Genomic DNA, 17,603 nt, shown 5'->3' on the forward strand with positions numbered 1-17,603 from the left:
AGATGGGATTCGTGGGGAGGTGGCTGGGTCAGCAGGCCCACTGGTATATGACATGACAGGTCGCAGCGACTGCAGCTCTCAGCCACGATAGACTGAAATAGGTTGTCTAAATTGCTGGGCTCACAGATCTATAGAGTAGAGCATCAAATGCAAACCTGTGTAGAAATTGGTTCAATATTTAGTTAAGAGCACTGCTTGATTTGTGTTCCTGCCTCTGGCCTTGCTAGCTGACTACACAAAGGAGACATCAGTCCTTAGAGGCACCGGGATTTATGAGCACAAAGATGAATGGTGTTGGGACAACTCTCCCAAGGCCAAACATTTTCAGAAGAGCCCAGTTAATTTAGGTGCCCCTGTTGTGGTTACCCAATCTTAGACATCTTCAAAAGGCCTGGCTTTCAGATGTGCTTGAAAGACCTGGCCCCTGTAAGGGCACGTCTTATCCATCACTTTGGAGAGGTCTTAGCTCCAACACTGAGGTATGTAGGTTTTAAAACCTCACTGGGACGAAAACGGTGTCTAGGGCTACATGAATCTTACACTGTGAGAATGAGAAGCCGCCTGCCTTGAAGAGACTTGCTGGGGACTCTGTCTTGTAGAACTGAGTGCGAGGAGAAACACCAGGAAACCAAGCTCAGGAGACTCAATATTTGTCATGAGAAAATTACCACCATCTTTAGACAGCTAGAAGAAAGTGCAAGCGAGGGGTTATAATACTGCCAACAAGTGCCCCCTTTAAAAAACAAACAAACACATAATACATCTCTAAGAAACTGTTTTAAAATATTCCACCTGGTTAGTATCTTCCTGCACTGAATGGGGCTCTTGTCTTCTTGGCACTGCCACGTCAGTGCCCCAGGCGGTACTGCTGCGGACAGGATAACCTCAGGACACAGAGCAGAGATAATGAGGACATAGCAGAAACCGGCCAAAGCTGGAGAGCTGAGGGTGCGTCTACACGAGACGCTAAATGCGCAGTAAACTCATTCTACTGAGCATTAGCACATCATGGCAACAGCCGTGCTATTGTGCTAATCTGCAGTGAAATGAGTCTACTGAGCATTGACATCACTAAAAAGGTGTGCGCCGGCACTACTACAGCACATTGAGTTAGTACTTCTTATTACAGGTACTAAACTTAATGCGCAGGAATTAGAGCACATTAATGCATGTGTAGACGTGCCCTGCATGGCTTTGAGGTGAGGCAAGGACTCCAGCTACCACATATCCTGGGGTGACAGAGGAGTTTCTCGTTAGCCCTAAATTTTCATCATCCTGAACTGCCCCCTGAAGGGCACCAGGATGTAGTTAAGATATCTTGCTACAGCGCCAGAGGCATAATGTAAAGCCTTGCTCCGGGCCCTGCTGAGGGCTGCCCCCCACTCAACCCAGGTATTGGCAGGCACTTGGCCATTCAGGCTGGGGTGGGGTCAAAAGGCAGGCAGATGTGACACTGGCCACACTGCTGTCTGATGGCTTATCCAAGCTCACCTAACGAACTGCTTGGCTCTGGCAGACCCAAAATGGCACTCAGACTCAGAGCAGCAATCTCTGTCTCCACATTCTCCCATACAGTAGTTGAAGTCCCTGCAGAGGGATGCAATGGCAGGGACCTCTCTTTAGTTGCACGGCATGTACCTTTAGGACAATGAACACAGAAGAAAGGTGAAGCCTTCCCAGACTTGCATCAAATCTCCTCTTCTCCAGCCTGGTTTCTCAAATCCGCCGACTGAGCCTTGAAATGCTGCCAGCCGAGGCACAGGGCCTGCCTATCAGGACGATGGCACAAACTGATGATATTGTACTTTCCTGTTAAAAAATAACACACGTTTGTGGGCCTCTCGCATGGGAGGGGCGGGCAGGGCTGTGTGCAACAGGGAGCATCACTCACATCATTGGGGCTTACAGGGAACGGGAGGTTTCTGTCTCGGTCAGCAGCTACCAGGGGAGTTGTTGGTCTTTGTGGAAGTCGTAATGGAGGAGAATGAGGCTGTTGAAGAGGGAGGAGGTGGATGTCCGGTACCCAGCACAGACGGCAGCTCTAGGCCCAAGCGGTTTCAAACTGAGACACGGTGGTTGAAGACAAGGGCTGTTTCCTGGCAGTTAATGACTGGCTGGAGGATGATGCAAAACCAGCCGGTCGCTGCTTGCCAGGAAGAGCTCAGCCTACAGGTCATTATTGCTATTTCTTACCCGTGTGACATTTATAGACGAGGGATAGGAAGCTGCTCCCTTATGCAGTTTGTTTACTGAGCTTTGTTCAGCAGCATCTGGAGCGCAGAACTGAATTGCTCAATACTCCTCCATGCACAGTGGAGAGGATATGCGAGGTCCCCTGCAAGGTACGGCACCTCTTGCTTTCTCTGTGGATAACGACCGCGCTGGGGAGAGGTGCTTCATGAACAGCCCTGGAGAATGAAGCAATGACACGACGCGAGTGCAGGACGGCCCTGCACGCCCGGGCCAGCATGGCTCAAGATACCTCAAGCCATGGAGACTATTCAGGCCTGAGCAAGGGCTTCTGTCCCCATAAGGCTCGTTTTGGCTGCCCTGCCAGCAAAGGGCGATGTGGGTATCCCCCGGGATTTGTTTTGTGTGCAGGCACTCCTGTTCTGAGAACTAGATTGAGACCACAGAAATTTCGCTTGACATGAGCCTAACAGAGATCAGAGGGTAGCAGCTTCAGCTGATCATCAACCCAGGCCAGGTATGAATTGGCCACCGAGAAACGAAACGAGCCGTCTCCCGAGACGCGGCGCTCGTAACGCTTCAAGGCCAGCAGCTTAGCTTAGCTTAGCTCAGATGCTCTGGGCTCTCTCTCACAATGCCCGGGGAAGCGATCCTAGTCACTGTGGGGAAACAGCTCCAATCCTCGCTCCCCGGTGTCTGCCAAAAGAGGCAGAGCCTCATAAGTGAAATAAATCACCAAAAAAAAAAAAAAAAAAAAAAATCTCAGCCGGAGATCTCCACCCCCCGTAAGCAGCGCAGTTGCAACCAGGATCTGTCTCAAGGGGGCTGAAGTGCTCATTAACAGCTCAAACAAAGCAACATTAAAAAAAAAAACAGTTAGCATGACAGCACACGCTGCTCGACTCTCGCGAGCCAAGTCCCCCTGTTCGCAAGAAGGCCGGATGCTGTTCTCATTCATTCATTAATTCAGAGTCCACTTGCCCTCTGGCAGGCCTCCCTCCCGTTACCAAGCAACCCGCGCAGTCGAGCGGCCCATGCTGTAGCTGCTATTAAGTGCTAGCTTTTCTCTGGCACTGGCTGCGACGGAGGCAGGGAGAACAGCCGTGCCCTACAACAGAAGGCAGCCTGCGTTGCTGCAATCCTGGAGACCGCAGAAAAAAGCCTGTCAGGCGCCAAGCTATTATGATAAATGGGAGGTGAATGTTCCACATGCCCTCCCCCTCCCCCCTTTCTATGGGAATTTAGTACAAACAATCATTGTATCAATATTGAGGGGAAAAGGAACACAGAATAAGCCGTCAGCCCGATAGGCAACGAGAGAATGGGATATTTGCAAACGCCAAGTACAAACAATTAGACGCGTTAATGCAACAGACTCGAGAGAACCAACAGAGTCTGCATCCAGGCAGCTGCGGCTACCTAATTACAGCTGGCCGCGCACGGCAGAACTGACTTCCTCCGAGCGAGGTTAGCGACGTACCCGTCTAATAGGAACGGAGGCAGCGGGAGCTCGCAGTGGCCTGCTCGGCTCGCTTGCTCGTTCGCCAAAGTGAATTTGGCTAAATTGAATTAAGGCCACTTTCATTCTGAATCAGGGCAAGGACGGATGAACAATTACTGCAGCGTAGACGTGGGCGAGGCTGCATCGTGCATCTACTACTCTGTGCTGATGGCCTGTGCGAACGCTCCTGCCCCACGGATTTGTGTGGGACGGTTTGGATAGGGAAGACCCTGCCTCGGGCTGGGGCTGGGACTAGAGGTCCCTTGCAACCTGACTTCTCTATGAGTCAAAGTGGAAGCCGCCTCCTTCAAGGGAGACGTTGCTGCTTCTATTCACCGAGCAGGGGGAGAGTGCGCCTGGCCAGTAGCTTCAGAGCAGTTTATGCCCAGTAAAGTCCAGCCCCTTTTTCTGCATAGCAAAAATATGCACATGCCCCTACCTTAAAAGCATCTAGACAAGGATTTAATGCAGTGTAATTAAGCCCCTTTAAAAATCACACCTGCAGTTAATTCAGATTAACCTTCCCGAGGGTCCCTCTATAAAACCCCTGTTTTGTAACCGAAAGTACAAGGCGCCTTGAAGAAATGGACTGAAATGATGATCTCCCCCTAGTCAAGAGGCCGGGGGAGAGGGAAGGGGTCAACAGACGGCATAGTAAGGGTCTCTGGCCTTTATTTTTGCCTCATGTACAAAGCCATGTCAACACCAGCAGCTAAGCGTGATGTGCCGTGTTGCACACGCTGCTTCCACCCAGTCACTGGGAATTTCTTCTGCTGCTTGGTCAGGGCAGTGCTCAGCACGCAAGGGGCAGGTTGAGCTGCTTTCCAGAATGCGTTTAAAGTCAGGAGTCGAAACAACAGGATAATTAGCTGTGGGCCGGTTTCAAGGCAGGCATCATCACAGCCCGTGCCCTTACGAAGCACCGAAGGCCTTGCTGGGTTTCTCGGGAGCTGACGTGGAGAAGCAGCAGTGGGGGCAAGACAGCAGCAGGGATCCTCCTGGTTCTCTAACGTACGTGTCTGGAACAGGATCTTAACATCTTTTATGCAGAGGCAGAGACAGCACAAGGCCTAGTGAGGCAGAGATTTTTACAGGGCACTGGTTGTCACAGTGGTGGCAATCCTGCCACTCCCCTGTCATCATGATTTACTATTGCTGGAGGTATCAACCAGCCTTTCTGCAGAGGATGCAGGGACCGACCTTCCAGCCAAAAGCAGCTTTCCGCTTGCTTGAAACTCTAGATTCAAATGAAGCACAGCCGTGAAAGGCACCCTCCCCCCACTCCTTGAAAAATACATGTCATCACAGATCTGCTAATGCCAAGGATGTGCCTTCCCCTAGCACATAACAGGGAGCATAAAGGCTGGTTCCACAGAGCTGGCTTTGTCTCCCGAGCCCTTTCCTTGCACGCGATGAACACGTCGGACGGGGCTTGCTCCCGTGGATGAACCTGCGCCAGCAAGAACACAATTCCTTCCTTCGCCTTCGGCAGCAGGAAAGGAAAGGGAGGGCTAGGCTTTCGGCGTCACACAGCCAAGGATGCCTTTCTGCCACAAGGTGGTGCCCCGTCTTCGGTAACATCCAAGGTGGTGGCTCAAGCTGCATCAGGAAACACAGGCTGAGGAATAACGAGAGGCTGCTTCTTCTCGTCCACTGAGAGCTTGCTGCATTATTAAAAAGGTAGCAGAAGCCGTCGTCAAGCGTCTACACAATAAGCACACGCGGTTCTGGGTGCGTGCGCGCACGATCCTTTACACTCCATCTGCAGTTCTTTCCTTTGCTACGACAACTCTGCAGCACCCACTTAAATGCGATCGTCACCAAATAAAGTCTGAACTCCTCCAAGCTGGAGGATGGGGCAGACAGGTTAAGAAAGCCCAGTGTACTACCCGCCAAGCAGGAACCGTGCTGCCTGCTGGCCCCAGCCCCTTCAGGTTTGCTTCCCGTATTTGGCTGGTGGGTGCACTAGATGCTAGCTGGTTCAAATAGACTTCTGAGCTTCTGCTGCTGTCAGCGGGTGTTGCAGAAACCTCTTGCACTACAGAAGGGCTGGCTTGTTGTCTTCCTCTGGGCACGTGAATCAACAATGGGAATCCAGTCTGGTGTGGAGCTTCAGTTGCAAGATGCTCATTCCAGAAATAGCTTTGCTTAGTCTCCTCCCGTCCCCTCCGCCAAGTACACCACACTGCTCTCCAGATCTGTCTTATGCAGGTAGGCACAGGTGAGTTGTCTCCAGATGACAGGGGTCGGTTTAACCTTTTCTCATTCTCCGGTTAGCTCTGCAGACAAGCTCTCTTTGCCTTGACCACCCCAGTCCAGGCTGCACCCCTGACAAGGAGAATCTTTTGCTGCTGCTGCCAACACGTCTGAGTACATATGCAGAGATAGAACAAGACCTTTTCCATGTAGCCCTTACACAGAAATACAGGGGCTAAAGCTTGACCAGACCAAGGTTTGTAAAACCCACCGTGCAGGGGAGGGGAGAGGGGCAAAACCATTTTTATTACTGTTTTCAAGCTTTGCATTGCAAAGGGTTAAGAGGTGAACAAACCCTTTCCCCCTTGGACTGCAATACAATTTATGTCCCAGCCTCCTGGGAGTAAGACAGCGCATGTCGAGTTACGCCGGTAGCCAGGCTGGCCAATAGGACACTTATAAAGAGAGCGGAGAGAGAAGGGAACAGAAATGCATTTGTGACAAGGCCGAAGTGTGCCAGCAACTAAGGGCAAAGGACACCGATGAGGAGGCTGGGATCAGACACAGGAGAGAGACGTATGCAAAGAGTTAACAGATGTGGGAGGACACAAGGAGCCAGTGAAAGCCTGGTGAATACAGCGGGAGAAAACGCTTTGTTTACTTCCTAGCCAGTGCATTGCAGAAGTGCTCCATAGCAGCAGAGCCATCCCTCCCTGCTCCACTGGCAGCAGCCATCTCTAGCAGATGGTACATTTTCAATACCAAGGGTCTTGCAAACGCCACCTCCTTGCTAAATCAAACCGACACACAACATTTTTTTCCCCCCGAAACAAAAAGAACCAAGACCACTCTTACAGTATAAACACGCCAATTCATTCATTTTACTGATGGTTGCATTTATGAATTTCATTCTCGTGAAAAAAAGGGAATAAAAGGAAAAAAAATTAAGAAAATAGCTATTTATAGAAAACAAAACAAAAACAAAAAAAAAAGGGCTCAAACAGAACAAGACTCTGTGCTGATGCTGTGATGAGCAGTCCAGTGGCATCAATGGTACCTGGGCCGCAGGCATGCTTGGAAACCTGTCTCAGTACTGTCGCGTCGGTTCCACAATCCAGGGTTTTCTTTTTTAAGTTTGTCGAAACAAAAGAGTCTAATAGTTTCATACTGTATTTATTTAATAACTAAAATTCACAAATAAAAAGATACTTGCAAAGTCCTTAATTGTGTCATCCCCTCCTCCTCCACTTCACTGCTTTCAGACCCATATGCATAAAAAAAATGGGCTTGGATTTTTTTTTTGAATTATAACTGTTATATGATTGGTCAGTTGGAGCTGAAGCACCAATGGAGAAGATGCTGTATGGAGATGAGGGTACACCCCCCTTGCCTTCCCACACACATTTCGGAGGACCACAGGAGATGTACCATTGCCCGGACTCCTCTGCTCCCGTTTCCCCACCCAGAGCATTCCTTTCATTGTAATATTTCCTCTCTTACGTGACTGACTGTAGCCTCTTTATTTTCCCCCCTTTCTGTCCTTGCGGGACTGCATACACATTGGACATTGTTCGTTTCTTACTCCGCCAGGCTGTGAGCCAGTGTCAAGTAGGTCCTGTTACAGCTCAGTGCTAGTTGTTGTTTAATGGGTCTTTTCATTTCAGGTAGGTTTGTGTGTCATTTCAGAAGGCTTGCTTATTTGCTTCCTTTCATTCATCTGACAAGCTGCTGGATAAGGCTACTCGTACTCCAGGAACTGTTTGTGATAGAACAGCAAATATCTGCAAAAAAAAGAAAAGGAAAGAAAAAAAAAAGAAGAAAAGACACCATTTTATCTGCACATTACAGCAGCTTTATATTTCTAATGACCCACTCATGATAAGAGGACTATTAGCTTAATATATACACACACACACACATTTTTAAGGAAAGATTCCAGGGAAGCGTGTCCGCTTCCTACAACGACCAGGAAAAGTCAGTTGAAAGGATTTTATCACCAGCCCAATCTGTTCATTAGAAAGTGAGGGGTGGAAGGGACCTCAGGAGGTCACATCTAGTCCAACCCCCTGCTCGAGGCAGGACCATCCCCAACTAGATCATGCCAGCCAAGGCTTTGTTTAGCCGGGTCTTACAAACCTCTTTGACTGTGCACCCTGCAGCTATAGTCACGGTTTGAAAGCTAAGCAGGAGTGCGCTAGGTTACTACTTGGGGAAGTGGGGAGGATCTCCACTCGACTGAGGATGCTGTAAAAAATGGCGATGGAGATTCTGCCTGGGACACCCACTCCTTCAAGCCCATGGACTGTTGGAGGGGCCATTTTCTGAGGCAGCTGTAAGACTGAGGTCTCCACCACTTAATTGTTAAAGATCCAGTTCCCCTTGATTTTAAAAAGAACCAAGGACCCTTGCATACCCACCCAAATCTGACCTGCAGCGTATCTAACGCACCTACCTATGCTTTGCTTTGTGGTTTCAACTGGATAAAACTTCTCTTCTCTTCCAAAATACCATGCAGTCTTTCTGAGGACTGCTATAAGACTACTGAACTCTATACCCATATGAAGCCTGCAGTTCAGTGAAGCAAACCCTGTGCATCCCATCCCCTCTCCCTCCCCACCACATCTCAGCAGGTTTGCTGCAAGGCTCAGTTAAAATTGGAGACTGAGTGCCACAAAAAGACTATTACCTCTCATTTCCTCCCCCTCCCATAGAGTTCCCTTAACCTTTTGCCTCCTTCCACAGATGGAGGCCCAGTCAGAGTCAGCATTTATTTAGATAGCGACTAAATGGATAAGATTCCTTTCAGTTAGTTAACATTGTGTCTTATATCAGCTGGGGAGGCTACTGTTGAGAGGAGCTGCGAGCTACTTCCACAGATGAGACCAGCCCCAGAAGCACCGTTACCTGTCTCCTTCCAAAACAAAAACCCACTAAACTAACTTGGTCCACTGACCTTTAGAATGAATGAATGAAGCAAAATAATTTGGCACTAAAAAATGGGTATTATAAAGCAAATGCACATTGCCAGGCTGAATTTCAGAAAAAGAAAAGTGAAAACCTATTAAAAAATTGTAAACTGAACATCTGTGCCTACAGCAATCAAAGGAAATGTCAGGTATAATTAAAAACAAGAACAAAACAGATCTGATCTTTCCAATACCAAACCCATGGTTGGAAATGCCAGCATGGAGGCGATTACAGATTTTAAGTTGTCTTATTTATTCTCAAAATAGAACACAATCCCTGATGCCTCTCGAATGACAAACGTGTACAAATGCCTTTGTGCAACTTCCCAGTACTTGCTGGATGCAAAGAGTTAAAGCCACAGTGTCAACATAAAATCAATTGAAAGGAAAAATTAAAAGTACTAGCGTCACACCTGCTTTCCGCACTCCCCTGCCTCTCTGTGGTTCAGCGTTTCCTACTGGCTTTTCTTCAATCGCTTGCCGTTATAGTAATCTTAGAGGGGTTTTACCTGGCTTTTCATACAGAGTCATGGCTTTTGTTTTCGGGGTGTCTGTTCAGATATTTATATGACACTCAACACCATATTGTTTGATCGTCAGCTGGGGCCAAACAAGCCTCTTCCATTTGCAAAAGCTTAAAAAGGTCTTCCTGATCTTTGTGACTTCAGGTGGAGAAGGAAATGGGGACAGAGCACCTGTCCTGTTGGTGACGTTGTAGGATCTTGTGTCTCCTTGTAGGAGACAGTGAACATGAGTGCCAGTTACAGACACCAGTCTTGTATGATGCACAGACAGAGCTGGAAGTTGGCCTTCACTGTCTCAGTGGTCAAGCTGCTGGGTCAGACTTGCTTCCTCCTTCCTGGGGCGACCTCCTCTAGATGTTTGGCAGGGGGATCTCCTACAAAGGTACTTTCACAGCATTTTTCAAACTCGACTTCTTTCTCACCCTGTCCAGCTGCCACTCACTCGCCTGTGGCTCTCACCACACCCCTTTTCTGCTTCATAACAACTGTCTTCCTTCCACCAACATGGGGTCTTGTATTAAAGACAAAACTTTCCCATCCCCTTGTTTGTCCACAACCTACCCTTCACTGTCTAGTACATCCTTAATGCTAGCCTTGGTGATGATGGCGTCATCACATTTGAACCACTGGTCCTTGTGTTGCCGGATGAAGCTGGTATAGTGCCCGCTCTCCAAGGTTCCTTGGTGATTAACTACTGCAAACAAGGAATACCTGGTGGGGAAAAGCATGGTTACTGAATGATAGGATCCATGGCGGGGGGGGGAAAGAAAAGAAAGAAAAACACTTGGCATTTTCATATATGTAGAAACTTGTGCTCGTCTATGCATGTGCATAAGCAGCGGATGGGATCTTTAATGGCATTAACACACCAGTACACTTAACCGTGGGTGGGGATGGGTTGCCTTCATCTAAAGAAAAAGAACCGCGGTTTCCCCCCTTATCTTGCTACTCCCTGAAACCGATTGTGCTATTACAGCTCTGGGAGAGTGGTCAGAGGTTTTTCTTTGAAAATAAATAGATTTCTATCAGTAGGCAATAAGGCTAGAAGGGACAATTTTAATCATCTTGTCTGACCCCTGGTATAACACAGGCCATAGCACTTCCCTCCCCTTTGTCCATTTTGGACTATAGCAAAGCTCTAGAAAAACATCCCTATCTGGAGTTAAACATTTCCAGTGAAGGTAAGCTGATGCAGTGGTTAGTTACCCTACCTATTAACAGTTTGCTCCCTATTTTTAGCCTGAATTTGTCTGACTTGGATTTCCAGTCACCAGATCAAGTTATACCTTTAGTGTGCTATAGCAAGGAGCGCTTTGTGGTTCTTCGCTCCCCTCCCCACCCCCAGAGGTACTTATAGGCCGTGATTAAATCACCGCTTAAACCAAACAGATTGAGCTCCTTGAGTATTTCACTCTAAAAGGCATTTGCCCAATCCTTCAGTCATTCCCATGACTCTTCTCTACTCTCTTCAATTTTTCTTCTTTAACTGTGGACCCCAGACCAGATCAGTTTTCCAGTAGTGGCTGTAGCAAACACATTATAACCTCCTATTCCTACCCAATGTTGCCCTGTTGGTACATCCAGAAATCATATTAACCCTTTGGGACATGGTGTTACACTGAGAACTCATGCTACCTTATTATCTAGCACATCTCCCAAGCCTTTTTCAGAGGGCTGAAAACCTTGTTTCCCAGGAGAGACTATCCCATCCTCTGCGCATGGCCTACATTCTTTCTTTCACCCACATGACTTTACCTCTGTCTGTATTAAAAATGTATATCGCTGGCTTGTGCTCAGCATACCCGAAAGATTGAGATCACCATATAGCTATGAATTGTCCCTTGTGCCATTTACCACTCCCCCCATCTTTGTGTCACCCGATTTTTATTTTCTTCTGGGGCACTGATAAAAATATTAAATAGTCCAGGGTCAAGAAACAATCTGGGGGAGCCTTCATTGGAAGCTCACCTCTTTGATGACAATTCCCCACTTAAATTTTGACTTATCAGCAGCATTTTTTTAATCCATTTAATGTGCAATTTTGTATCGCTGTAATTTCTTAATCAAAATGTCATGTGGACCCAAGTAAAATGCCTTACAGAAGTCTACATCATCAACCCTATTACCATGTCAACCAAACTTGTAACCGCATAAAAAAAAGATATCAGTTTGTGTGACAAGATCTATTTTCCATAAACCCATGATGATTGACATTAATTGCCCCAGTTTAATCCTTACTTGAGTCCCATATCGGCCATTCCATTATTTTACCCAGGATCAATGCCTGACTGGCAGGCCTATAATTATTGGGGTCATCCCTTTTTACCCTTTTAAAATATTGGCACAACAGTAGCTTTTTTCCAGTCTCTGGAACTTCCTCAGAGTCAGTAATGATAGTTCCCACCCCCTGTTGCAACAGAAGTAAAAGCATTTAAAGAAAAAGCCTCTCTCACTCTTATACCAACGACTTCTAATTCATACCATATCATCACTACTAGTGTTCAGTCTACCATGAGTTGCCAAAAACTATGAAGGCTAAGTAAAACCTGCAGTATGAAGCTTTATTTCGCAATGGTTCAGACTGTGCTGGAAAATACGACAATGCACTTATCACGGCAGGACACAGACCAGATTCAACTTCACCTTGCTAAAGCCAGCCGCCATGCACAATAGGAGAGGACTGAAGTGTACCACTTACTTATTATCATTGTTTAGACTATCCGTAGGCTGCTGGTATTGCCCGTTCATCCTGCTCTCTTTACTGCAACAAAAATACAAAAAACAGTTACTTAAAGCAGTAGTACTGCAAGCATAGGTAAGGGGGTCACGTGTGGCACTGAGAGCCTGTTTTCTGCCTCCAGATATAAATACGACCATGCTCAGTGGTACAAGTGGCTTGCTAAGCACTAAGGATGCTTTATTTGTGCTCGCAGCAGTGGCACCTAAATGGGATTTCTTCTCCCAGCAGGGCCTCATCCTGTGAGCAAGCGCATGCTTAAGTCAGCTTCTGAGTCTCCAAACTTTAAGGCAGCTCAAGGAAAGATTTATTTGACTCTCTAATTACATTAACTCCTTAAACTATGGTGAGTCAACCTCCCTTGTTCTGACTTGAAAGTTTATTTTGCAATTTTGACTACAGCAATACAATTTCCCTCATGGTTTCAGAGGCTGATGAAACCCTGACTCCTGAATCCCCTGCTACAAAAAAGCCCAGCGCCTATTACCCTGATGTAATAATGACTCTATTCTATCACATGTGAAACCTTCCATCAATACCCATCTAGTCTATCCACAGAGAATTCCCCAGAGGAGCAGGAAAGCCTCAAAGACTCTGGAATGCGCGGATATAAAATAAGTTTCTCTGATATCACACAGGCAATTTACTGGAGGCTTGGAGCCGTTTCTCTTTCCTGGCAGCAACCTACGTTTCCCTGTGGTAAAGGATTTTAAAATTGTTCTTTTACTGGTTCAGATTAAATTTATACAATAACAACTTAATCTTTCAAAACACCCCACAAACTAATAGTTTGACTGTAATACTTAGTACGTATTTATTGTCCCAGATCACTTAACCAAACTCTTATGGAAGGATTTTTTACATAAAAGTTTGTGTTTTTGTGATTGGTATTTGGGGTGAAAATGGTCTGCATACATCTGGTCAAGTGTAATAGCTAACATGTCCTTTAATTAATGGGGACTGTGCTCTCTTTTGATCCCGTGGCATCTGAACAGATGCTGAAAGAGGTTTTAAATTAACCTTGTATATATGTTTAGATATACATGGGAGGGCAGGGGAAAGTTTGGATCTCTGGGTGCGGTCCCAAAGGATTGCTGGATCTTTAATGCTGTGAGGAATAGATGCCTCTGTCATTTAACTACAACTCTGAAGCTAAACCAATGTTAAGAGAAAACTAAGTTTTAAACCATCTGAGGAGGACCTTGCTTATGCACAACATGCACTGTTCAACTGAAGTTTGTTCTGAAATGGATTTCATGAAACCAGGGCAAACCTTTGCACAGATGCGCTTGGATGGATATCCCTGAACACGCATTGCTATGCACACTGTTCCACAACCCCGACTCAAAGGACGTTCCACCTTTCACAACATGCACGACTGGTATCCAGATTAACCTTGTTTCTGGAGGGATTTTTAGTCTTGAACATACCTGGAAGCCATAAATGGTGTCATGTCCAGCTCCAGTGGGAAGGAGACGTATGTAGTGATCTTTCGCCTCAGCTTAGCTGAATGTTCAAACCGCTAAAGACAGAAAATGGAAGGGTTTTTGTTTGGTTTTAGGAGAAGAGACTCATGTTCTTTCCTTGTATGCATCTCATGTAGGGAGTAAAATGAAACCAAAGAAGAACATCATGCAGCAGGAAAGGGATACTAAAATTAATGAGTATTTTTCTGGTAGAATCTATATATTGGTAAGTTCAAGAACACTTGTAACATGTTTTCCCCGGAACATCCCAATTCCTGGAGAAAATAAATACCTACATAAATGAAGAGGTTACCTAGCTGGGGTCATTTGAGCCCAGTTTTCTCTCCTGCCCACGGCAGGGGGTCAGACTAGAAGATCTATAAGGTCCCTTCCGACCCAACATCTATGAATCTAAGAGGCGAAAGCTTGCTACATGGAATGGGTGACCTAAGTGTTGAGCCAGACGCAATTATGGGCAGTTTTGGTTATGAGAGGCACTTCTGCTGAGGTGACACCCAGAAAACTCAAGCGAGCCAGGCTGTCATTGTGCTAATCACAAACATGGTAACTGGCAGCCCTAGCTCCAAAGAGCTTACAAACTTGGGAGTAAAGTGTTCTGGGGACAGCTATGCCTTTAGCTGTGCCATAAGACCAATTTGATCAGGCAAGAAATCATCTCAAGAGACCAGCACCTTTATGCCAGTCATCTCTGCAAAGGAAACCTAAATCAAAGTAAGGACCAAAAGGAAGAAAAACTTAAAAAAAAAAATCTCTCTCTCTTCTCCTAAATGGAGAGATGAGTTGGCAATACAATGTCATCCTGTCATCATACTCTGAATACTAAACTGGAACAAATAGCAGGAAGCGATGAATGGGTTTCTATTTAAAGAGGGCCACTTTCCCTATTTCTCAGAACTTCTGTTGTATTTACTCTCCTAGTTAATTATTCTCTGTCTGCAATGCTGTAACAATTCCCCAGTAGCAGATCAGGATGTCAAAAACTTAAGACTTATATACTTCTGGTTCTCCATTCATCTTTTTAATTGCATTATGAACTATGTCAGAACATATGCCCTCCACGATGATTCTGATATTTGCTAAACCATAAATAACTTACAATTTATCATTACAACAGCTGTTGGAGTCTACAGATATTGGTATAGAGCTGTTGCAAATCTGGCTTGATGCATGAAATGTTACATCTCAATACTGAACAGAGAGGGCAACAAAATCACTTGTAGAGAAAATCACTTATTTTCAAAAATCTTCTCTTGCGATGGCTACACAAATGCTGAACTGTGACGAAATGTCTTCCCTACGCTCTCATTCACGCTGTCTTGCTCAGGGAGCAGCCTCACCTTCTGAGCACTTCTTTCCGCTACTTTGCTAAGAAAAACAAGCAAGTCATCTTGAAAGCAATCTTTCTGTTAAGCAGACCATTTCAGAGCAGCTGGGAGTAGGGGAGGAGGCGCAAACTGCATTACTGCCTGTCCTGATTAGGCCATTGTCACCTTGGAGGACTGTCCTGTTGCTTGACAGTGACTGGGGCACAGATGTGTGATAGCTGGTTGAAACTCAACGTCTCTTAGAGGCGAGTTAGGAAATGCTGGCAGGTGTGGGAAACAGTGAGAGGGTTTTGCTGTGGTCCATCAACTGGCTTGGTCTGAGCAGATCAAGCAGGTTCACAAATTACAAGTAACTTCTGACCCTAACTCCAATGTAGAAGCTCATGTTTCGTCTATCATAAAACAGTTATTTTTATTCCTACATTAGGGAGGAACAGTAATCTTTTCCTTTGGATGTGGATCTCGCTGTGATGTTCCATGCCTTTTTGACCTCTGCAATGCACAGCCATAAGTGTTTTTATATAGGCCAACTCTGGAAAACCATTTGCAGGCTGCAGCTGTAGCCGACGTGGAGTTGCTGTGCAATCTAAGAATGCTGATCTGTAATAGTTTTATAACAGAGTACGTGACCTGGTGTGATAAAGATACTGTATGGTTCTAGTGGAATATGTTATATTTCAACAGAACTATGCAGCATGGTTCCATTGATATATATATAACAGTATGAACAGCTAAACAGGAGGCTAGACTGCTAAAAAAGTAAGCAGGAAACCAAACACAATAGCTAGAGAGAAGCAACCTCTCAACAAATGTTCTGGGGGCAATTCCAAGACAATCATCTACTTCTAGGCTCCAGCCTGAAGTGACACAGCTGTTTTGCTGAGAGCAGAGATCAAACAAATACTAGAGCAGTTAAAAGGACCCTCCGGAGACTCCTTTGTGTGGGGCGGACAGGATGAGTAGGTGCTTTTGGTGAGAGAGACCGACACAGAAGCCAGAGATGCAAGCCCTGGGGAAGCAACTAAGGATACCCCTGGTATATAAATACAGGCCTTTTATTGTTTTAAGGTTGGTTTCCTTGGATACAATTTGGTTCTGAGTAAAATCATGCCTTAATATACAAGGCTGCCTGGTGATTAGCAACCACTGTCATTGCTCCCATGAAGAGGACGACAAGGACCAAAACCAAAGTCATGCCTGTTGAGATGCTTGTGGATAGTGCCTTGTGACCACAGCCCAAGACCCAGTCAGAGACCTGGAGAACTGCACAATTCTACCCTGGGAGAGGTGATAACTTGGCTAGGGACAGACATTACACATAAACCGGTTGAAGTGATCAGAAACTGGTTTAAACCTGTAGCAGAGCAGATGTTCAGTGCACATAAACTGGTTTGAAAGTGGCTGAAACTGGTTTGAGAAAAACTTGGCTGAATGTAGTATCACACTTAAGTGATTTGGGTCAAACTGGTTTATGCAACGTCTGTCCCTGACTTCCTACTGGTTTAAGTTAAATTAGACTCCTCCAGCATCCCGGTATGCTCTCTGGCTGGGTGGGGCTCACTGCTTCACAGCAGGGCTGGCCCCTCCCCTCTGCTCCCTGGCTGCAGCTCTGGCAAAGACTGCAGGCATCTGCCTGGCTTCCCCCGGCTCCCCTCCTCCCTCTGCTTTACAGACACCTCTCAGCATTAGCTAGTAGACCACATGCTGGTTACGGTCCGTGCTGTGGCAGATGGGACAAAGGCAGAATCAATAGGTAGCTGGTAATGTCCCTCTGTTGTTTTCTTAATGGGGTGATAAACACTGCATTATCAATCTCCTGCTGGGCTGGTCAGAAAAGGGGGAACCCCTCCCTAATCAGAGCCTCCTGCCAGGGCCTGGCCACGCCCCGCTCTGCTCAGCACTGCAGAATGGAAGGGAGGGCTGTGCTAGCGCTCCCCGGGCTTCTAGCCTGAGCCACTGCAGGCATGTGCCTGCATTTTGTCATTCCAGAGGGGATGCCTGTACAGTTACAAATTGATTCAGCCTAGCCAGGTTAGATTAACTTGCAAAGATTGAATCAATTCAGGCTCAGGCTTTCTGAAACTGCCTTGAGACTGGGAGTTAGGTCAGAGGGTGGGTGTGCATGTGAAAAGCCAAGAGGGATCAGAAGCGCAGTTAGCTCTGTAACTATGACAGATGCTACTGCAACATATTCTGGTACTGCTCGTGAGGCTCTGCCTGTCAGAAAAACACCCATGCTCTGCACTGCCTGCCTGCTTCCCTGTGAATCATAATCATATTATTTGTAGTTAAAGCCATAAATAGCACAGGGCTGAACTACCTGAGGGACCATCTATTACATTATTACCCATCACAGAATCTGACATCAATTGGGTTGAAATTGCTAACAACCACCACAGGGTAATCTTAAGAGAACTGGCTGGGAAGTTACAGGAAGCCTTCTCCATTGCAGTCTCATATTTTGGCATTTTTTTCCCTTCAACGTACTGAGTACATTTATGGCCCTCTTCCAGCTGAAGCTCAGGATATCTTTATTTCCCTTCTTGCTCTGTGTGCCTTGTGAGTAATCATTCTGTTGTGCAGGAGGAGCATGTGCTGCTAGGGATTAGTTTTTTGGGCTGGTTCAGAAATTCTGTTACCTCTTCATTCCTAAGTGCTATTTTGTGGGGTACCATAA

The 17,603-nt window shown here is 46.3% G+C and overlaps 1 protein-coding gene across 2 annotated transcripts in view; it reads right to left on the reverse strand.

Moving 5' to 3' along the window:
• Positions 1-6,738: 6,738 nt before the first annotated feature.
• The window catches only part of USP22 (ubiquitin specific peptidase 22), a 176,871-nt gene continuing 166,006 nt past the window's right edge, over positions 6,739-17,603 (reverse strand). For both annotated transcript variants that reach the window (XM_025204565.1, XM_025204563.1), the window contains 4 exons: positions 13,545-13,636; positions 12,076-12,138; positions 9,939-10,088; positions 6,739-7,668 (listed from right to left, as the gene is read on the reverse strand). In XM_025204565.1, coding sequence (XP_025060350.1) covers positions 7,626-7,668; positions 9,939-10,088; positions 12,076-12,138; positions 13,545-13,636 — 348 coding nt within the window. In that variant the 3' untranslated portion in view covers positions 6,739-7,625. The remainder of the gene's footprint in view (positions 7,669-9,938; positions 10,089-12,075; positions 12,139-13,544; positions 13,637-17,603) is intronic.

This window comes from Alligator sinensis, unplaced genomic scaffold (genome assembly GCF_000455745.1).
Source record: "Alligator sinensis unplaced genomic scaffold, ASM45574v1 scaffold402_1, whole genome shotgun sequence".
Taxonomy (NCBI): Eukaryota; Metazoa; Chordata; order Crocodylia; family Alligatoridae; genus Alligator; species Alligator sinensis.